The sequence below is a fragment of the Bos indicus genome, chromosome 24, assembly GCF_029378745.1.
Source record: "Bos indicus isolate NIAB-ARS_2022 breed Sahiwal x Tharparkar chromosome 24, NIAB-ARS_B.indTharparkar_mat_pri_1.0, whole genome shotgun sequence".
Taxonomy (NCBI): domain Eukaryota; kingdom Metazoa; phylum Chordata; class Mammalia; order Artiodactyla; family Bovidae; genus Bos; species Bos indicus.
In genome coordinates this window covers 34,810,603-34,834,130 of record NC_091783.1, presented here as the reverse complement: position 1 = coordinate 34,834,130, position 23,528 = coordinate 34,810,603, and the positions used below count along the sequence as shown (strand labels likewise).

Genomic DNA, 23,528 nt, shown 5'->3' with positions numbered 1-23,528 from the left:
TGGCGCCTCTCTCTCCCAGTCCTCTGGTGTAACCCACACAAACCTGGTGTAACCCACGTGAAGGTGGTAGTGTATTCTTATCTTTTTTCCTTGGGGTTCAAGATTCCCCATTCTCATTACTCTGTGTTCTCAACTGTAGGGTTAGTTTGAGCCATATTAAGGGATAGATACCAAATTGGGTGATGTTGTATTAGTACTGATACCGTCTATGGCCTGTCACATGCCTGCATGTACCATGGTGTTTTGCATGGTGACAACAGCGTTAACACAAAAATAAGCAGGTCAAGTGCAGGCTTTGACAGACATGATGTAAGGATAGCATAGAAATGTGTAGTATGGTCTTAACTATCTGTGTTAGTATTTCAAGACTGTTTTCATTTTACACATGCTTTAAATATATGTTAATTGCCTCATACACATACACTAGATATATTTTCTTGTTTTTAAAAAACTTTATTATGGAGAATTTCAAACATACACCAGAATGGAAAGCATAATATAACAAATACCTGTGCACCCAACATCCAACTTAAGAATTTATCAGTGTTTTAAAAACTGCCATTTATTTGTTGAAGAAATCTTTGTATTTTTCTGATTGATTCTTTATGGTATTGTTTAACGTGTTCTTCTAACTGTTGTATTTCTTATAACTTGTTAGATGTAGAGAAATGAGTAGATTCAGGGTCAAGTTTATTTTGGCAAGAGTACCTCACTTCTGGTGTGTGTACTTAGATCGCACATGAAGAAGGCCTATAAAGTCTTGATTATCCTATTAGTGGTGTTAAGATTGATCAGTGCAGAACTTGTCAGTTTGATCTTTACAGAATTTCTCAGTGACCTTCTACCTAATGGTTTTAGTAGCCATTCCACACATATTTATTAATCAGAATCGAAACTAAGAAATTAATGAAGTTATTTTCTTATGCTTTCCACTTTATTTCCTCCTTGATAAACTGAATCACATTAACAAATGAAGTGATTTCATTTAGTGATTCACAGTTTGAGTAATGAACTTGCTTATGTTCCAAGTAATTTGAAATTTAGGATGAATTCGATTTAAACAAAATTTGTTTTTTAAAAGTTGATCAAATGCTTTTTTGTCCCTCTCATAAAAGCACAGGCTTATTTCATCTAGCACTGCATTTGTAAAAATAAATGAAATAGAATCTGACTGTATTATAATCGAAAGCGATTTTTCTTTCCTACCAATTGTATGTTTCACTTGAGAATGTTAGAAACTCTTGCTTTTGGAGATTATTCAGTGGTTACTTGTGAAAATCATAAACCAGCATGGCAGCGGTGGACCCCACAGTCAGGATGCTAGTTACCTCTGCTAGGAGGCAGCGGGTGGCGTTGATGAGAGGCACGCAGGGGGGACTCCACAGTCAGGATGCTAGTTACCTCTGCTAGGAGGCAGCGGGTGGCGTCGATGAGGGGCACGCAGGGGACTCACAGTCAGGATGCTAGTTACCTCTGCTAGGAGGCAGCGGGTGGCGTTGATGAGAGGCACGCAGGGGACCCCACAGTCAGGATGCTAGTTACCTCTGCTAGGAGGCAGCGGGTGGCGTCGATGAGGGGCACTCAGGGGACTCCACAGTCAGGATGCTAGTTACCTCTGTTAGGAGGCAGCGGGTGGCGTTGATGAGAGGCACGCAGGGGATTCAAAGTACTGGTTATTTTCTTTTTTTTAGTCTAATGTTCGTTTCATTTTTTAATTATTTTTTAAAGTTTGTGTTAGATTTTTATAACATATAATTTATTTTAAAATTAGAAAGAATACTTATTTACTAATGCTTTGAAATATTATTCAAGTATTTAATTAAGTCCTAAGCATAAACACTTTTTATCTCACAAAAGCACTGTAAAATACATGGCATGCAAAATTGTTTCTTTAGCACAGGGTGAAAATGAAGCGGTCATTATGTGTCTTATTTGAAATAGTAGTCTGGTTTTAAGGGCATACCTTAAAGATTACGCTCAGTATCAGCCTGGCATTCTGAGAAACTATGAAGGGTGGTTGGTAAGTGTCCAGATGGAGAGTCCTGAGTTGCCACGTACAGCCTCCCAGTCTGGGCTGTAGACTGGGTCACTTGAAAACCCCAAGTTCAGTGCGCACTGTGTGTCGTTTTTGTGTAATTGATTCTTGGCCCTAGATCAATGGCAACTCCAGTTTTTGTTTTTTTTTTTAAATATTGACTGCTCTAACGAATCCGTCTGGTCTGGTGGCATGTGGGGCCTGGAGGTGGTGTCTGGGTTTCTGTTGTAGTCGGGGCGTTTTAGCTTGGATGGCCTGGTTTTCAGGGCAGCTGAGGGGCACTGCTGGAGGAACCAGATCTCTCAGGCCTTCTTTAAACATGACCTTTGAGCCTGTGCTCATCCGCATTCAGCTAACCAGAGAGCTGGGTTATCTTGAATTGTTCTAGGTATTTGGTCAAAGATTTTACATTTTGTATCAAAAAACAGGTTTAAAAGAATAACACTGCTGTTAGAAGGAACCCTTTAAGAGTACAGATTTTAAATTTTGAATTGAATTATGTGTTTGCTGATAATCCATCACTGTAATCACTAAGCCTCTCAATATAAAATTTCTGCTGTAGTTTTAGGGACTTCCCTCGTGATCCAGTAGTTAGGACTCCATGCTCTCTCTCACTGCTCTGGCCCCAGGTTCAATTCCTGGTCTAGTAAACTGAAATACTGCAAGCCATGCAGCATGGCCAAAAATAAATAAATAAATAAAGTTTCTGTAGTGCTTTTAGAAATAACCTTATAATATTCTGGAAAAATATCTCTAATTCAACTATATGTTAGAAGTGACATATATTTGGCAAGTAAGTGTTTTTCACAATCCTGTTACACAGGATTGTAACTGAAGTAATTTTAAAGATTTAAATATGATTAAAAGAATCAGCCTCTTCTCTCTTCTTAAAGATTTTTTTTCCCTCAAAAATTTCCCTTAGGTAACAGAGATCCAAGACTGGAGTGCATCAAGCCCGCATAGCGCAGCCTACGTTCTCTGGGATAATGGTGCTAAGAACCTGTACAGAGTTGGCTTTGAGGGCATGGTAAGTGTAAGAACCATAAAAGATGAAAATATTGGATGGGTGAAAGAAAGGAAATTAAAAATAGCCCTTATTGTAATCTTTCATTTTTTGTTGTGTCATTTCCTTTTATCATAATACAGCCATCTGAATCATGAGTATGCAGTAGGAAGGAACATCTGTAAAGTGAGAATTTAATATAATAGGTGTTAACATTATTTTTAAGGCGTTTTTTCCCTGTATTTTTAAAGTATACTGTTGATAATTGAACATGACTGACATAGAAACATTACTCAAGTGCTTAAGGAGTAGTATTTATATATTGGTTGATTCTCATTCTTTTTTGATGGCTGAGTAGCACTCCTTGTATGGTTATGCCATTGTTTATGATATTTCTGTTGATGGGTGTCTGGGTTGGTTTTTTGTTTTTGTTTTTCATTGTTGCAAGCACTGTTTCAGTGACACACATCCTTGTGCATATGTCTTTGTACATTTATGGGTATATTTTCTTAAGATAGATTCCTAGAAGTGGAATTGCTAGGTTAAAGTACCATATTAAAACAGCTTGACCCATGACTCTTTGGCTAGGATTGAACTAAATGTGAAATCCAGTGGCAAAGGAGGCTGTAACTAACAGAGAGTTGGATTGTGTGTGTGTGTGTGTGTGTGTGTAAAGGAGCTCATTTTCTTAATATAGTAAGTATATATTGGTCACTTTATACATATATATATGTGTGTGCATATATATATATATATATATACATATACACTAAGTCACTTCAGTTGTGTCCGACTCTATGCGACCCCATAGACAGCAGCCCACCAGGCTCCCCCATCCCTGGGATTCTTCAGGCAAGAATACTGGAGTGGGTTGCCATTTCCTTCTCCAATATATATATATAAAATGAGTCAATGCCTACCTTGTATATCTCATAAAATTGATTAGAAAGATCAAATGAGTTGACCTCTTTTTGGTAAAAGAATGGAATATATTTTAAATGGAATGTATTATGTACTTTTTAAATACAAGATTTTTGTTTTAGTTCTTTTTTTCCAACATGTATTTTTGAAAATATTTCAGTGGTAAAGATCCAGACATTTTAATTTTGAACTATAAAGGAAAGCTTAAAGTATGACATATCTGAAGATCAAGTTTATAGTTGTTGATGGGTGTTTATGAAAGCAGTGTTTAGTGTGATTATTAACCCAGAGCTACTTCTGCTGAGGATATGTTCTGAATGAACATTTTTGCCTATTTTAGGTGTTGAGCTATACTTGAAGCTTTCAAGGGTGATTTTTTTGGTTTCTTTTCTTTGTAGTCTGATCTGAAGTGTGTCCAGGATGCTAAAGGAGGTTCTTTCTACAGAGATCACTGTCCTGTGCTAGGTGAGTTAGCAGACGAGAACATTTCTAAATAATGGGTCAGAGTTCATGGAATCAGAAAAGCGTTTCAACTGGGCTTTAAGAAAATTAGTTATCATTAAAGATTTTTAAAGGCACGCTCTTGGTTATGTTTGGTTTTAAAAGCATTTGTTCCTTTTTAATGATTTATTTAGTCTCTGAAAGAGTTGTCATGTCTTGCTAAATTGATACATCATTTATAGGGCATACCAATACTGTATGAAACTTTTTTGTTTTAATCATGAGCTTGTTGAAAAATTTTGTGTTGTATTACCATACTTATACATACTTACACTGCTGAGAATAAGACCTAACAATTTAATTTACCATACTTATACATACTTACACTGCTGAGAATAAGACCTAACAATTTAATATTTATAAATTCCTTAGAATTTAATTCCTTTGAAAATATAACAGCTCCAAGATTAAGATAATATGATAAATATAATGTATGATTAAAATAAAGAACAAGAAAACCAAAACTACTTTCATTTTATAGATTCTTCATTGTTGCTACAATGAACATTTGCCACATTCTTCCGATTAAGCCTTTAGGCTCTTCTGATTTAGCTGTTTTGGTGTGAACTCTGTGTTCTTTTCAAATCATTTGTTTTCCCTTATTGCCCCAAAGTGCTGTTTTCTTGCAGCATACCTTAATTTTTTAGAAAAAAGGAGAATATGGAAGAAAATCTTACGGTTTTGATGAGAGATGAGATCATCTCTCTTGCATTCAGAAACATTCTTCTTTTGTATTTGGGCTTTACAAGAAAAGTGTAGAATCAACATACACATTTAGGATCCCTCAGCATAGTGTTTGATGATCATGCATCCTTTGTCCCAGAAGTAGCTTTGAAAATAATCTTGGAAATGGGCTTTTAAAATATTTAAAAATTCTCTTGAGGCAAAAGTCACAAAAACCATTTGGTAAATAATAATAGTAAGCACTTCAGAGAAAACAAAATTCCAGGAGTCTCTTTCATATTCTTTAGTTAGCTATTCCGACTCTTCAACAGGTCATCCAGGCAGAAAGGTGAATATTACCAATGCCCAGAGCTTTGTGTTCTGATAGTCAGTGTCTTGTCATCTGTAGATGCTGCTCCTCTTCAGTCATTGTTATAAATCATTACTTTATTTCTTCTTTTGAGTCTGTTTGTTTTCTTTTCTTTCTTTTTTAAGGCTGTATAATTCTAGATTTTTATACTCACATTTTATTCTCAAAACGTTTTAAGATTAGATAGTAACTGAAACTCAACTGTCTGGGGCTTTTTTTTTTTTTTTTTTAATTTAAAACAGTGCAGTTGCCTGTTGTTGCTGTTGTTTTCCTTGTCCTTGGTCACCTCCCTCTGCAATTACAGGTGAGCAGAATGGCAACAGGAATCCTGGTGGACTGCAGATTGGTGACCTGGTCAACATAGATCTCGACCTTGAAATTGTACAGTCTTTGCAGCACGGTCATGGCGGATGGACTGATGGCATGTTTGAGACCTTGACTACAACTGGAACAGTTTGTGGCATTGATGAAGATCATGACATTGTAGTACAGTATCCAAGCGGCAATAGGTTGGTTGTATTTCTTAATTTTCAGTAATGGCAAGTGAAATTTGTCTACAGAGGAACTCTGAGCCTACAAAAAGCAAATAATGTGACATCACAAAGACTTCTTACAGCTAACTCTTCAGTAGTAGAAGAAAACCCAGAATACCTTGGTAAAGTGGAAGGAAGCAAGTAAGAACTGTGTGTGTGTGTGTGTGTGTGTGTGTGAGAATATTCTGTGCACTTTTTTCTCCCTTTAGTGAGCAGAATACATTGTATCAGTATTGTGTCCAAGTGTAGCTAAAAAGTTGTCTGTTCCTGGTGGACTGTATCAATCTACCCTGAATGAACAGGGTAATAACAGTGAACTCCTCTGGTCCCTGTCTCCTGTTGTCTCATGGTGACACAGCTCTACCTTGCCACACACTCATCGGTATCAGCAACACAGCACTGTGTGCATTTAGTCATTTCTGTAACCTTACTTATACACCATCCTTCCACGCTCCTTGTCTTCCTCTTCTCTGGATAACTCCTCTGCCTCTGTAAATACTGAATATATGCCTGCCTCCTCTCTCCAGCTACCCTCCCTGGTACATGCATACAATATTTGTCTGTTTAAGCCTCCTATTATCCACTAAAATGGTTATTTATTTGATCTCTAGGTTTCAGGTTTCTTGGAGACTTGGGCCTGTGCCTTTTATTTGTTTATCCCTAGGGGCCAAAATGTATCCAGTTTACTAATATGTTTATAGTATTTTAGAGAAAAAATAATAGTTAATTGTCAAATCTTTATTACTGCCATGTACTTAAAGAAACTTAACTCTCCAAGTTTCTTTAGGGGAGGGTTTATATATAGAATAAGAAAAATAAACAAATTGCTAACCAAAGTATAGAATTAGCTCTAATTGTGTTCAGATCTGGAGAATATACGTGATCATATCAAGAGATGCACAAAAAACATTTGACAAAATCCAATATCCTTCATGGTAAAAATACTAAATAAACTAAGAAAAGAAGGGAAATTCTTCAGCCTGATAAAGGGCATCTCTGAAATCCTACAGTGAACAGCATCCTCAGTGGTAAAAGACTGAATGCTTTCTCCTTTAAGATCAGGAACAAAACCAGAATGTCTGCTCTCCCTGCTTTTATTCCATCTTGTCCTAGAGGGTCAAGCTGTGGCAGTTAGGCAAGAAAAAGAAACAAGAGGGAGAAGAAAGAGAGAGAAGAATTTAAGCCATCTCTGTTCACATGTGATGTGATCTTGTGCATAGAAAAATCTAAGGAATCAACAAAAAAAATCTGTTAGAAGTAATAAATGAATTCAGCATAGTCATGGGATATAATATTAATATAGAAAAATAATATAAAAAGTGTGTTTCTCTACACTACAAAGAACAACCTGAAAATGAAAATAACAATTCTGTTTATAATAGCATCAAAGAATAAAATACTTAAGAATAAATTTAGCCCATTAAGTACAAGATGTGTACACTGAAGACTATAAAACATTATTAAATAAATTAAAGATGACCTAAATGAATGGAAAGATGTTTCATGTTTATGGATCAGAAGACCTATTATCGTTTAGATGGTGCATTCGTTTCCTAGAATTGCCACAAATTACCACAGAGTGGCTTAAAACAGCAGAAGTTTCTTCTTTGACAATCCTGGAGGCTAAAAGTCAAGGTGTTGGCAAGACTGAGTCCTTGTGGAGACTGAGGAGAGTCTGTCCTGTGCCTCTTTCCTGGCTTCTGACGTGGCTGTAACCGTTGGTGTTCCTTGGCTGGCCAGTGCGTCACTTGTTTCTCTGCCTCTGTCACTTGGCCTTGTCCCCTGGGAGTCTGTCTGTCCCTTTGTCTTCACATGACCTTCTTTTTTGGGGTGAGATTCCCTGTGTCTTCACATGACCTTCTTCTTTTTTGGGGTGAGATTCCCTGTGTCTTCACATGACCTTCTTTTTTGGGGTGAGATTCCCTGTGTCTTCACATGACCTTCTTCTTTTTTGGGGTGAGATTCCCTGTGTCTTCACATGACCTTCTTCTTTTTTGGGGTGAGACACAAATTTATTTTTAAATTCATTCAAATTAATCCCTGGTTAGTCAAGTTCAGTATCAAAGATTATCTGCTTCTGAGAGCCACGTAAACTGTCCTCTGGCCCACTATTTTCTTTTCATCAAGCCAGCACTTGTAGCTTAGCCATCCGTGAGGAAAGAACCCTAAGGAGGCGTAGAAGAAAGTTAATTGAGCTCATGGAAATTCTAAAATGTTTTACATAGAAAATTATGAAAAGATGGTTGTATATGACCTTTTAAGGACACCAGTCATTGGATTTAGGGCAAAGGATTTAAAAAGACGTTTTTTAACAGAAGATACTAATGTTGCTCAGTTGTATCCGACTTTTGCAACCCCATGGACTGAAGCCCACCAGGCTCCTCTGGCCCATGGGATTTTTCAGGCAAGAATATGGGAGTGGGTTGTTATCTCCTTCTCCAGGAGATTTTCCAAACCCAGAGATTGAATCCTGGCCTCCTGGCAGGCAGATTCATTACCATCTGAGCTACTAGGGAAACTTCTTACAGAAGGTACAGAAATGGTCAATGAATGCATTGCATTAGTCTGCTAGGGCTGCCTTAACAAAATATCACAGACCGGTGGCTTAAACAACAGATGTTTATTTATTTATTCTTTTTTTTTTTTTTTACTGTTCTGGAGGTTAGAAGTCCAAGATTGTGCCATCAGGGTAGGTTTCTGGTGAGACCTCCTCTAGGCTTGGAGAGGACTGCTTTCTCATTGTCCTCACATGGCACCTCGCCTTTATGACATCATTTAACCTTACTTTTCTCCCTAAGGGCCCTGTCTCCAAATACAGTTACATAGAAGCCATAGAGCTTTACCATGTGAAATTTGGAGGGACACAATTCATTCTGTATCACCCTTGAAGAGATGCAGGACATTATTAGTTACTAACATTATTAGTTCACAACCACAATGAGATATCACTTCACATGCTAGAATGGCTAGAATAGAAAGGTAGGATAATTACCGGTGTGGTTGAGGGTATAGAGAAATCGGAACCAAGCCCTCCTACATTAATGATAAGTAGGTGAAGTGGTCTAGATGCTTTGGAAAACAGTAGTTTCTCAAAATGTTAAATATAGAGTTAACATATGACCCAATATGTCCACTTCCAGGTTTATATCCAAGAAAATTACAATGTGCCCACACCAAAATCTATACACGAATGTTTGTAGAAGCATTATTCATAACAGCCCACATGTGAAAATAAGCCAAATGTGTATTGACTCCTGAATGGATAAGCAAGTTGTGGTATATCCACCCAATGGAACATTTTATTTGGCTATAAAAAGGGATGGAGTACTGACATATGGTGCAACATAGATAAATCTTGAAAAAATTTGTTGAGTGAAAGAAGCCTGTCACAAATGGTCATATACTATCTTATTTTATTTATAGAAAATGTCTAGAATAAGGAAATTCATAGAAACAAAGTATATTACTGGTTGTTAGAGGCTGGGAAGAGAGAGTTGATTTCACAGTGACTGCTGATTGTTATGGGGGTATCTTTTTGTGATGATGAAAATAAAATTATTATAGTGGTGGTTGGTTATACAACTGAATATACTAAAGCCACTGATTTATACACGTTAAATCAGTGAATTGTATGGTATGTGAATTACATCTCAATAAGGAAGGGAAAAAGAAATCTTAATTTAAGTTCAGAATAGTGTGTATTAACACATGTTGTCTTAAATGGCCTCTTATTTGGAAATGGTAAATTAACACAGATTAGGATTATTACTTGCAGAATTCTTCCTTGGTCCAAATTCTCTTGGGTACTAGTGTTATTAGTAACATAACATTTGACTTTTAGAAAGAAAATGTTTTTATTCTTTAAGAACATTTTATTAAGTACTTATCCTGTATTAGGGCCCGTGATTAGTGTTAGAATTACAGAGACAGTTAAGACATGGTCCTCTACTTTGAAGAAGTTTCCCTTTAAATTTGGATAGATAAAGTCTGAAATAGCTGCATTGAAATGTTTTAAGTAGTTGTGAGAAGTGAATATTCAGGCTGTTCTGAAGCTACAAAAGAAGAGCGATCATTTCAGCTGGGCAGATTAGCTCTCTGTTACAACCATCACTCAGCATATTAATAGAAGATCTGCATTCCATATACAATGGAATATTAACCGTGGTGTCTAGTGGTGTGCAGAATGGCGATCCAGGTGTGTTTGTGTGCAATGGAACTTTCACTTTACATGTTTCTGACATGTTTTAATCATTAACAACGAGTGTGTATTACTTTTATAACAGTTTTTAAAGCATGCAAGTGATAATAAATCTAGACAAAAGGGTATCATACTAGTATGGTAAGATTACGGATGACTGTTCTCTCAAATTTGTGTAATAAATTCTAAAAAGAAATACAGATCATTCAAGATGTAATTGTAGAGGATTGTTTTACACTTTGGATGTGTTATAGTGCTTTTCTCCCTCCAGTGGTTAACCATGAATGTTGTGCTGAAGTTAAGTAAACTTACCAATTTTGAATTTTGGCTTTGGTTTTTAGGTGGACCTTCAACCCTGCTGTTCTCACTAAAGCAAACATTGTCCGAAGTGGGGATGCTGCTCAGGGTGCAGAGGGAGGCACCTCTCAGTTTCAAGTGGGTGATCTTGTGCAAGTTTGTTATGATCTGGAGAGAATTAAACTTCTACAGAGAGGACATGGAGAATGGGCAGAAGCTATGCTCCCAGTAAGTGTATATTAAGTCCTTTGGGAGTCGGAACTATAGCTTGCTTATGTAGTTTTGAAAAGCTTTGATGACTTTAATTTTAGAAACTATAAATTAGCTTAATCCTTTGAGAATTGTACTCTTCACTGGCAGCTTAACATCTGTATGCCTTTTATTTTCTAAATTTACTTCAGTTAGAGTAACTTTGTTGTTGTTGTTTAGTTTTTGAATTTATTATTTTTATTGAAGGGTGATTGCTTCATAGAATTTTGTTGTTTTCTATCAAACCTCAACATGAATCACCCATAGGTATACATATATCTCCTCCCTCCTGAACTTCCCTCCCATCTCCTGCCCCTTCCCACCCCTCTAGATTGATAAAGAGCCCTGTTTGAATTTCCTGAGACATATAGCAAATTCCTGTTGGCTATCCATTTTACATATGGTAATGTAAGTTTCCGTGTTACTCTTTCCATACATCTCACCCTCTCCACTCCTCTCCCCATGTCCATAAGTCCATTCTCTATGTCTGTTTAGTTGGTAGGTTGTATCCAACTCTTTGTGACCCCATGGACTGTAGCCCACCAGGCTCCTCTGTCCGTGGGATTCTCCAGGGAAAAATATGGGTAGCCTTTCCCTTCTCCAGGGGATCTTCCCTGACCCAGGGGTTGAATTCGGGTCTCCTGCATTGGCAGGTGTAGTTGTTGCTGCTAAGCCACCAGGGAAGCCCTTAGATTAGCCTGGGAAGATCCTTAAAGGGCTATAGTTAATACATGATAGATAAATCTAATTTGATAGAGCCTTTAGTGGAGAATGTAATGTTAAGGTGAGACAAAGAGGCTTCCTGATCCTTCACCCCAGAATGACAGTGACTTTCATACTTCTGTCTTGAAATTAGGCTTGATTCCAAAAAGGATTTAAACATAGATGTAAGCTTTGAGCCCTTTTTGGTTTAAGTTTTTTTTTTGTTTTTAGAAATCAGATTTTCTTTAGTTACAAGTTTTCTAGAGGTATCTTAAAAGGTTACTTTTTTGAATAAGATTGTCATGATTATTTTTATAATCTTGTGGAAAGGTAATAGTTTTATTAAAATATTTTTTAAAGATACTCTATAAAGTTTGTGGCTAGTAAATAACCCATTTGAATACGATTGTTCTTTAAAAGTTTTTAAAATTAGGAATCAAGTAAAACGAATACTTCAAACATGTAAAAACTGATGATTGATTTCTATAATGTAAACTTGGAAACATAAATCTAATCTTGTTGTTAAGACTTTAGGTAAAGTTGGCCGAGTACAGCAGATTTATTCAGACAGTGATTTAAAGGTGGAAGTATGTGGAACATCTTGGACGTATAATCCAGCGGCGGTGTCCAAGGTGGCGTCCGCGGGATCAGCCATCAGCAACGCGTCTGGTGGTATGTTCTGTTTTGTGTTTCTTTAAAAGCAATGTGGTTTACGTTAGAGCCTTTCCTCATTCCCCAGTTCTGGTACACAGATAATGTTTTATGTAATCTTAATTTTCTCTCAGATCACATTACCTCACTTGTATATTAACTACCTTTTCAGTTCAGTTCAGTTCAGTTCAGTTGCTCAGTCGTGTCCGACTCTTTGCGACCCCATGAATTGCAGCATGCCAGGCCACCCTGTCCATCACCAACTCCCAGAGTTTACCCAAACTCACGTGCATCAAGTCGGTGATGCCATCCAGCCATCTCACCCTCTATCGTCCCCTTCTCCTCCTGCCCCCAATCCCTCCCAGCATCAGGGTCTTTTCCAGTGAGTCAACTCTTCGCATGAGGTGACCAAAGTACTGGTGTTTCAGCTTCAGCATCAGTCCTTCCAATGAACACCCAGGACTGATCTCTTTTAGGATGGACTGGTTGGATCTCCTTGCAGTCCAAGGGACTCTCAAGAGTCTTCTCCAACACCACAGTTCAAAAGCATCAATTCTTTGGTGCTCAGCTTTCTTCACAGTCCAACTCTCACATCCATACATGACCACTGGAAAAACATTTTAAACTTGCGCTAAATGTCTCTCTTTTTTTTTTTATATGATGAACCACCTTTGTACTGGCTGAGGTATACCCTGTGAAAATTCCATAAACATGTTCTTTTTCTCGGATATATCAAGGGCTTCTCCATGTCAAAGAGGAGATACCTGAAATTCAGCATGCTACTCTTTAATCAGAACATTTGTTTTCTGCCACAGAACCATCACTTTCTTTGACTGCCTTATTTATTTTTTTAATTTCCAATATTATTGCTAGCAGATGGCTTTCTTTCAGATATTTTTATATATCAGCCATACCTTTTCTCTTGTCATTTTATGAGAGGTATTGTACAGGCCACAGTGGGTAGAGAGAGCTGTGCTGAGATGTGAGTATGCTGGATGCTTGGGTAGACTCAGGCCCAGAGCTTTTCTTCTCGTGATCCACCTGTATATCTACACTCAGTTCATTAGACAACTGGTTACAACTCACTGTATGAATATAGCTGACATCCAGAAGAGAAGATGGAGCCATAACTGTGCACAGTAAGAAAGTAAAGGAAAACATTGGCTGACCTCCAGCTTTATTTTGTACTGCCTCTACTTCCTCTGCTTGTGTCTCATCTTTCCTGCTGTAATTTGCTAATGTGTTTGAGGTTAAATCAGGTGGTGTTTATTTTTACCTTGTGGTTAGATAGCATCACAGTAGGCTGACTTTTATCAGGCTGGCCCAAAATTTCATCCATAACATCTTACAGAAAAACCCAAATGAACTTTTTGGCCAACCCATTACATATTGAAAGAGTGAAAAATTGTTAATATCCTTTTCTCAAATAATGTGGATTTGGTGTTGGGCCTCACTTTGTGACTTCTTTCCTTTCCAATAAGTAGATCCTAGAGTTGAGGAGAACTGGGTAGATTCTCTACTGATCAATGCTATTTGGAGAAAAAAAAAAAAAGCCTTATGAAAGGGTTTATATAAGCACATATCTGGTTCTTTCTTGTTTTAGTCAGAACCAGTCAGTTGGCACCTTTGAAGTATTTTATTTTAATATTTTCAACTGAAAATTGGTTTGTCCCTAAAATATTTCCCCAGAGACTATAGAGATTATATTGCTTTTGTATCATAATCACTGATTTGTTGCATTGAGGTCTGAGAGCAGTAAGATACGCTCAAGACCTGAAAGGCAATTTGTATCATTATGATACTCCTGTGGTAGTGTGTTCATTTATAATGTCTTTGGTATGACTCCAAAATCTTGAATCATAGTTTATGTGTGACTCTTTTTCTGAAATTTTAACTTGAAGTACATGAATTGGAGTAAACCAGGAATAATTGTGGGCTCAGATTGAAAGCAGTTTTATATGGTAGTAATTGTAACTTGCGAGGGTAGTATCTATAGCTTAGTACCAAAGTAATATTAATGATAGACATAATAAAACAGGAAAAGTGTGTATTATAGGCATGTGGGTAATGCTTGTCTGTTAGTAGTTAAGATTTGAGATCCTCCTATATTAGCAGCTTTATTTGATGCTTTACAGAAAGACTCTCCCAACTCTTGAAGAAATTATTTGAAACCCAAGAATCTGGTGACCTCAATGAAGAATTAGTTAAGGCTGCTGCCAATGGAGATGTTGCTAAAGTGGAAGATTTGCTAAAAAGACCAGATGTGGATGTGAGCATTTTAAAATTTATTTGAAGCATATGCAAAAATAGAATAGTTAAAACAAACCTTTTACTCAGCAGTTATTAAGATATTGCCACATGTGCTTCATCTATTCCTTCTTCCTTGTTTTTCTAAGGTATTTTAAAGATGACACTGGGCATTATTTCTTCATTGTGCATTTCTAGAAGATATTGACATTTTCTTATTTTAGTACTGACTTTTGAACTTTATGACTTCAAAATTTACTTTTAGGTTTTTAAGTAGTTGGTGTCCTTTGGGGAAATTCAATGAAATTTTCTCATGTAAATGTTACAATGTTTTAACAATATATTTTAGTAAATTTTATAAGCAATTATCCATCCTTCTTTTCAAAACATTTAACCTAAGCTTTCCCCCTCTCCTTGTGAAAGTTGACTGTTTCATGGTTCATAATGCAGTTGAATTAGGAGTCATGCATTTTGTACATCTTAATAGTTTGTCTTGTAATGTTACCATTCACCAAAGCCATAGTTTAAATGGGTTCAAACTGCAAATTGTGGTTCTCACTTAGTTATTCACTGGCTTTAGCATCGCTACTGTTCTGGAACCAATACGATGTCAGTCAGTGCTGGCCAAAGGATTGTAGGTTGAATGTCACTTTGAATCATTGTCACTGTGCAGTCAGGGCTTTCGTTACCATATCTTTGTATGTAAGTATGCCAGACAGTTTGACAGAGATCAGATCTATAATTTATAAGGTGAAAGTGAAAGGTGCTCCATTGTGTCTGACTCTTTGCCACCCCATGGACTGACTATACAGTTAATGAAATTCTCCAGGCTAGCATACTGGATAGCCTTTCCCTTCTCTGGGGATCTTTCCAACCCAGGGGATCAAACCCAGGTCTCCCGCATTGCAGGCAGATTCTTTACTGCCACAAGGGAAGCCCAAGAATACTGGAGTGGGTAGCCTATCCCGTCTCCAGCAGATCTTCCTGACCCAGGAATCGAACTGGGGTCTCCTGCATTGCAGGCGGATTCTTTACCAACTGATCTGTCAGGGAATCCCGAAATTATTCCTATGATCTCATGTGGCATTTCAGGTTTGTTGGGGATCAGTTGCAGCAGCATGGCACAGTAGTTTCTTGATTGGTTGTGAGCTATGTCACAAATAGTTTCAGATATTAAAGTACCAGATGTTTTTTTGTGTTTGGAACGTAGAGTCAGACTTCTTTTATATTCACTTATGCAGATTTACATTTTATTATACTTAATTTTTTCTTCATTACATTTAGAATGTAGTACATTCTAAAAACTTAAAGGGAAAAATAGTTCTCCAAGATTTGTTAGGAAAAGCAGCATCTCCTTCTCAGTGCTATTTTCCTTTTCTTCAGAGGCAACTATTTTTACCTCTTTAAGCTGATTTCCTTCATACAATTACCTCCTCATCTTTCAGTAACATACTTCTATTGTTATTTCTTGACTTGAAGTTATGTTTTGATACTGTTCTATGAAGGCGAGGATTCCACTTTCCTTCTCCACTTTTAGCCCATCCTTTCCACACACATGCATACCTCTTCCAAGTTCTTAATGTGGTATTGCATTGTAATTTTGTTGATGTTAGAATTAATTTTGCATGTTATTATTCAAATGGCATGCATATCTCAGCTGTGGAGGATACTCGATTGCGTTTTCTTGCACAACTTTTTGCTTTCCTTGGTGTTCATCAGATCAGATCAGATCAGATCAGTCACTCAGTCGTGTCCGACTCTTTGCGACCCCATGATTTGCAGCACTCCAGGCCTCCCTGTCCATCACCAACTCCCGGAGTTCACTCAGACTCATGTCCATCGAGTCAGTGATGCCATCCAGCCATCTCATCCTCTGTCGTCCCCTTCTCCTCCTGCCCCCGATCCCTCCCAGCATCAGAGTCTTTTCCAGTGAGTCAACTCTTCGCCATGACGTGGCCAAAGTACGGGAGTTTCAGCTTTAGCATCATTCCTTCCAAAGAAATCCCAGGGCTGATCTCCTTTAGAATGGACTGGTTGGATCTCCTTGCAGTCCAAGGGACTCTCAAGAGTCTTCTCCAACACCACAGTCCAAAAGCATCAATTCTTCGGCACTCAGCCTTCTTCACAGTCCAACTCTCACATCCATACATGACCACAGGAAAAACCATAGCCTTGACTAGACGAACCTTTGTTGGCAAAGTAATGTCTCTGCTTTTGAATATGCCATCTAGGTTGGTCATAACTTTCCTTCCAAGGAGTAAGTGTCTTTTAATTTCATGGCTGCAGTCACCATCTGTAGTGATTTTGGTGTTCATAATTGTTCTTAAAAAAAAAAACAAAAAAAAAAAACACCTGAGATGTAATTTACATATGGTGAAATACATGGATCAGTCAGTTTTGACAAATGCATACACCTACATAATCCACAGCCCTATTGAGATGTAGAACACTTCCATTGTTCCAAAGGGTTCACTTGTTTCTGTTAACCCCAGGACATAATCTAAACACTTTTGTTTTCATTTGTTAGTAATCTGTATTGTTATTATTAATTCTTCTCCAGAATTCTCTCTTAACTGTGTAATCTCTTAAGACATTTAGCACATCAGATTATGTATGTGTTTCATCTGAGAGAGATTTCTCTCAGTGCCTCTGACGGGGTCCATCTGAAATGTCTCTTACTCATCATCCTCCAGGTTCCTTTCCCCTCTCTCCTGTGCTAGATTTCTTGTTTTCTTTATCCTCTGTCCCTCTGTCTCTAATTTTATTCTGTTTTTTGTGAAGTATGGCTTTCAGTAGCTTCTTCAGAAAAAGGGTGATGAGAAATACACCTTCAGTATATAACTTTTTTAACCTTACAGTTAAATTTTAGATGGGAGGAGAATTCAAGTTTAGATACCATTTTCCTTCAGAATAATTCCATTTTCTTCCAGCGTTCAGAGTTGCCCTCTGATTCCTCATCCTTCATGTGAGCTGTTTTATGTTTTCAAGCATGAAGATCTCTTTTTTCACCAGTGTCTGAACTTGTACAGTGTTGTGGATCTGTCTTCATCCGTTGCTTTTAATGTTTGATCTTTTTATCCTGGAAATCATGTCTTTCATATATGGAAATTTTAGAAAAGTTTTTAATTTTGGATTTTAGTTTTAGAGCAGTTTTAGGTTTTATAAACTGTAATTGAAAGATATAGCGATTTTCCATCTGTTCTGTTTGTTGAGATTGTTTTTGCTCTGTTGTATTACCTTTGCTTCTTTGTTAAAAATCACTTGACTGTATTTATGAGAGGCTGTTCCTGGGCTTCCTGTTCTTTTCCTTTCTTCCGTTGGTTTATTCTTCGGCCGGTACCACACTGTCGTGACTACCGTAGCTCTGTAGTATGCCTTGGAGTCAGGCGCCACACTGTCGTGACTACCGTAGCTCTGTAGTATGCCCCGGAGTCAGGCAGTGTCAGTCCCCCAGCTTTGTCGCTCTCCTTTAATACTGGGTTGACTGTTCTGGGCCTTTTGCCTTTCCATATAAACTTCCATCCAGTAACTTGCTGGGATTTTGATAGTGATTATGTTGAATCTGTGGATCAAGTTGGGAAGAACTGACATCTTGACATTATTGAGTCTTCTTATCCACGAACATGGAGTATTGCTCCATCTATTTAGTTCCTTAATTTCATTTATCAGAGTTCTGTACTATTCCTCATGTACATTTTATACACATTTTGCTAGAGTTATGCCTAAGTGCTTAATTTTAGGGGGTGATAATGTAAATGGTATTGTGTTTTTACTTGCATTTCCTTGTTTTATTAGTAATATTGAACATCTTTTTTATGTTCATGTCACCCATTTGAAATGTCTTCTTCAGAAAAAATGTCCATTTTTCCATGTTGCATTTCCATATCCATTTACACAACACCTGAAGTGAAGAAAAGATTGGATGTTACTGCTTTATAGTAGAACAGTTGTAGAACAGGAATTGGATATTGCTGCTTTATAGTAGAGCAGTTGAACAGTTGTGTATAGCTGCCCTGGTAGCTCATTTATGTACCCTTTGTGGTAGTTTGGTTACCATTGACATTTGGCTGTATTTGTTGAATTTATTTATACTATACTAGACAGTATCTTTTCTAAAAGTCTTCCATTCACCTCATTACTTTTTTTTTTCATTGAAACAGACTCTGAGGTTTAATAATAATTAAAGTAGACACATATTTAAAATAAATGTAACTTCCCTTTGTCCCTCCTTCCCTCTCAACCTTTTCTGTTTTCAACTTTGCAGATTGGCTAAAAGTTCTTCCATAACTCTTTTAACAGTGGAACTCTCAGAGTGCCTGAATCCCTCCCTAACTTAGAAATGTGATACAGATTACGTTTCTGGTGATCTGTATCAGGAAATACAGAACACTAACCTAAATTGTTCTCATAGGATCATTCAGTTTGTTGGGTTTAAACCTACACCATGTGTATGTATTGGCTCTTCCCTTTTTGTGACATTCCTTCATCCTTTCTTTTTGTGTTTAGGTGAACGGACAGTGTGCTGGTCACACAGCTATGCAAGCTGCTAGTCAGAATGGACATGTTGACATTTTGAAGTTACTTTTGAAGCAAAATGTGGATGTAGAAGCAGAGGTAATTAAGTTTTAAAAATATTTAAGTAAAAATTAATGTCCTAGAAATGGTCCTTCTGTATCATTGAGATGGATTCTTTTTCATGTTGAAATTTAATATTAACTCAAGGCTCTTCTGATTAAAAGGAAAAAAATTTGAGAAAAGACAACGTGAAGCATTTTGTGTTTTTCTGTGATCTCTTGATATTCTAGGCATAACCCTAAGTGAAGAAGGTTGAGTTTCCTTTTGCTTTCATAGGACTACTGTGCTGTTGAAAGCTCAGCGGTATTTACCCATGACTCATACTGGGGAAATTGAGGAAAGAGGAATATAAATCACATGGGGCAAGATTTTCCCTGATCTATGACACACAGAGGGCTTTCCTTGTTTTTTTGTTTTTTCACTAGGGAACCAGTAAATTAGAATTTGTTTAGTCTTACTGCTTCTTAACCTTAATATGGGTTTTAAAAGATTTTACAGTGTGTGTTTATCACACTATGTGTGTATATGTGCTTAATTTAATGTAGAACATGTTCTTATTAAAGGAGAAATTAATGATTCTTACTGGCATTGAAATTTCATTGGCTGGTGTGGGCAGAGGGCTTCCCTTGTTGCAGTTAACTATAACTACATCACTTAAAAATATATTAGAATTGTATTTGTTTTAGTCTAATGCAGAATTATTTAGGAATAAGCCAAATTCTATCAAATTCAAACTGGGCAAAATGTTGCAATTTTGTCCAAATGACACTCCCATCTGAGGAAGCTATTTAATAAGGATTTCAATGTTAGAGGGCAAAATTTGTGAATCAGCCTGGTTTTACTAATTATAAAAATTTAAAGACATGTTTGAAAATAGAAGTCTTACATTCTTTTTGCCTTTTTCCCCCAGATATGTATATCTTGAGTTGCTGAATAGCTACTAAAGAACCAGTGGTATTTTAGGTCATCCTTGGTGTTAGCATTTTCTTTTGCCTAGAGCTTGAGTTTTACATTAGCATATTAGACATTTGTAAACTATACACTAGTTTTATTACTGTGATGTATTTCTAAGTGAGATTATATAATTTGACTTTGCGTTTACAGAGTACCTTTAAGTCACATCTATCTTGGTTGTCAATTTAGGAGCCCAGTATGTGTTATAAGGATTTTTTTTTTTGGTGATGCAAGAGAGACTTAGTATCATGTAATATTTTGTAAATATTACATTTTGAACATCCCATTTTTTAATGAATCCAGAAACTACAAACTAAAATATTACAACCCTTCTGACTTTTTTTTGGCCATGCCTTGCAGCATATTAAAAAGCAGACATATTACTTTGCCAACAAAGGTCCGTCTAGTCAAGGCTTTGACTGTGTGGATCACAATAAACTGTGGAAAATTCTGAAAGAGATGGGAATACCAGACCACCTGACGTGCCTCTTGAGAAATCTGTATGCAGGTCAGGAAGCAACAGTTAGAATTGGACATGGAACAACAGACTGGTTCCAAGTAGGAAAAGGAGTACGTCAAGGCTGTACATTGTCACCCTGCTTATTTAACTTATATGCAGAGTACATCATGAGAAACACTGGACTGGAAGAAGCACAAGCTGGAATCAAGATTGCCAGGAGAAATGTCAATAACCTCAGATATGCAGATGACACCATCCTTATGGCAGAAAGTGAAGAGGAACTAAAAAGCCTCTTGATGAAGGTGAAAGTGGAGAGTGAAAAAGTTGGCTTAAAGCTCAACATTCAGAAAACGAAGATCATGGCATCTGGTCCCATCACTTCATGGGAAATAGATGGAGAAACAGTGGAAACAGTGTCAGACTATATTTTTGGGCTCCAAAATCACTACAGATGGTGACTGCAGCCATGAAATTAAAAGACACTTACTCCTTGGAAGGAAAGTTATGACCAACCTAGATAGCATATTGAAAAGCAGAGACATTACTTTGCCAACAAAGGTCCGTCTAGTCAAGGCTATGGTTTTTCCTGTGGTCATGTATAGATGTGAGAGTTGGACTGTGAAGAAGGCTGAGCACTGAAGAATTGATGCTTTTGAACTGTGGTGTTGGAGAAGACTCTTGAGAGTCCCTTGGACTGCAAGGAGATCCAACCAGTCCATTCTGAAGGAGATCAGCCCTGGGATTTCTTTGGAAGGAATGATGCTAAAGCTGAAAGTCCAGTACTTTGGCCACGTCATGCGAAGAGTTGACTCATTGGAAAAGACTCTGATGCTGGTAGGGATCGGGGGCAGGAGGAGAAGGGGACGACAGAGGATGAGATGGCTGGATGGCATCACTGACTCGATGGACATGAGTCTGAGTGAACTCCGGGAGTTGGTGATGGACAGGGAGGCCTGGCGTGCTGCGATTCATGGGGTCGCAAAGAGTCGGACACGACTGAGCGACTGAACTGAACTGAACTGAACTGAACTGAGTCAAGGCTATGGTTTTTCCAGTGGTCATGTATAGATGTGAGAGTTGGACTGTGAAGAAAGCTGAGCGCTGAAGAATTGATGGTTTTGGACTGTGGTGCTGGAGAAGACTCTTGAGAGTCCCTTGGACTGCAAGGAGATCCAACCAGTCCATCCTAAAGGAGACCAGTCCTGGGTGTTCATTGGAAGGACTGATGCTGAAGCTGAAACTCCAGTACTTAGGCCACCTCATGCAAGAGTTGACTTGTTGGAAAAGACCCTGATGCTGGGAGGGATTGGGGGCAGGAGGAAAAGGGGACGACAAAGAATGAGATGGCTGGATGGCATCACTGACTTGATGGATGTGAGTTTGGGTAAACTCTGGGAGTTGGTGATGGACAGGGTGGCCTGGCGTGCTGCAATTCATGGGTTCACAAAGAGTTGGACACGACTGAGCGACTGAACTGAACTGAACTGCAGCTTTTAGGGTCTTAGTTTCCGGAACAGGGATTGAACCTGGGCAATGGCAGTGAAAGTGCTGAGTAATGACCACTAGACCACCAAGGAATTCCCCAGACTTTTCTGATTAAAGAAAATCAGCTGAGAGGCTTTAAAAATCAAAAAAAATTTTACCTGATTTTTAAAAAAAGCTATACTTTGTGATTCAGCATTACTAAACCTTACAAAGTGAGACTATCCATAAATGTGTGTTTCTAAAGACTTGTTCACATGAGAGGTTGTGTAGAGTAGGGCTGCGGCTAGGGGGCTGGAAATGAAGTTGGCACTATTTTTCAAGAATAGGGTTTTTTTTTTCTTTTTTAATTGAGCTCAAATAAGCAAAACAGTTATTACTCTCCATGTAAGATTGGAGTTGGAGTGAGGCCAGTAGTTTGTAAATAACATCATTCAATTTGGAAACTCCATCTGTTACTAAACAGATATGTGTGGCCTTCTACCATACTGCCTCTTTTATTTCCATTCTGAGCATTTTCTGTTAAAAAAACCATTGTAGGAAGATGTAATTTGTAGAGATAGTGTGAAAAAGGGGTAATTACACATCTGATTAAGTTAATAACACAGTTTCCCAGTGGGTAAAGGGAAAACTACATTCAAAAATTGGGTTGAAATATAAATCATTGCCTAAGACTAAAGCAAAAGTTCAGCAAAGTTTCATATTTCTAGAATGTAAGATTCAACATTGTAATAAATAGCAATATAATTTACTTAAAACAGTGATTCTTAATTGGAGGGCATTTCTGTCCCACAGGGGACATTTTGTGGGCACATTTTTGACTGTCCCAACTGTTTGGTGGGGAGCAAGGGACTGACAGGCGTGTAATGGATAGAAACTGAGGCTGCTACTAAACATCCTTGAATGTACAGGGCAGTTCCCACAGCAAAGAATTATCCAGTGCAAAATGTCAGCAATGCTGATTGGAAATCCTGGTTTAAAAGAGAGAGAAAATAGTTAGTTTTTCAAATGCACTTAAAATTGTGATTCATCATTTATAAATTAATCGATCTGTTTGTAAATTTATTATTGGAAATTTAAAACATTTGTAAAAATAGAATAGTTTAATGAATCCTGTGTACTCATTATTCCACTTGAGTTATTTTTTCTGGCCAAGTCTGTCTTATCAGTACCCTCTTAACTCTCATTTCCTCCACTGAATTATTTTGAAGCAAATCCAGATATCATATTATTTCATTGGTAAATAGTTTTAGTATGTATCCTAGAAGATAAGTGCTCTTCTCTTAAAACCTTTATTATACCTTTAACACACCTAGACACAATAATTTAACAATGATTTTTAAAAAATCCAGTTTTATTAAAAGCTTTCAAGTTAGCTGAAGAATAAAGAGAATAATATATTTTGTTCTCTGGGAATCTCATTCTGCATCCTTTAATTTTATTCTTCTACATCAGGAAGTGAGCTCAGGATAGTATAGCTCACAGATTGCAATCTATAGCCCGAAGGCCAGGTCCAGCCCTTCATTTCTTTTTAAAAGTATTATTGGAACACAACACACTCATTTATTTATTTTATAGTGTAGTCTGCTGTTGTGCTCCAGCTGCAAAACTGAGTGGTTGTGTAGTTGTGACAAGAGATCATGTAGCTTATAAAACTTATATTTACTTTCTGGCCCTTCACAGAAAA

At 37.4% G+C, this 23,528-nt stretch overlaps 1 protein-coding gene across 2 annotated transcripts in view; it reads left to right on the top strand.

Annotated features, from left to right (window-relative positions):
* The window catches only part of MIB1 (MIB E3 ubiquitin protein ligase 1), a 95,064-nt gene that overhangs the window by 24,033 nt on the left and 47,503 nt on the right, over nucleotides 1–23,528 (top strand). For both annotated transcript variants that reach the window (XM_019986554.2, XM_070778844.1), the window contains exons 4-10: nucleotides 2,958–3,062; nucleotides 4,358–4,424; nucleotides 5,798–6,002; nucleotides 10,566–10,749; nucleotides 12,000–12,144; nucleotides 14,259–14,392; nucleotides 18,877–18,984. In XM_019986554.2, the coding sequence (XP_019842113.1) occupies nucleotides 2,958–3,062; nucleotides 4,358–4,424; nucleotides 5,798–6,002; nucleotides 10,566–10,749; nucleotides 12,000–12,144; nucleotides 14,259–14,392; nucleotides 18,877–18,984 (948 nt within the window). The remainder of the gene's footprint in view (nucleotides 1–2,957; nucleotides 3,063–4,357; nucleotides 4,425–5,797; nucleotides 6,003–10,565; nucleotides 10,750–11,999; nucleotides 12,145–14,258; nucleotides 14,393–18,876; nucleotides 18,985–23,528) is intronic.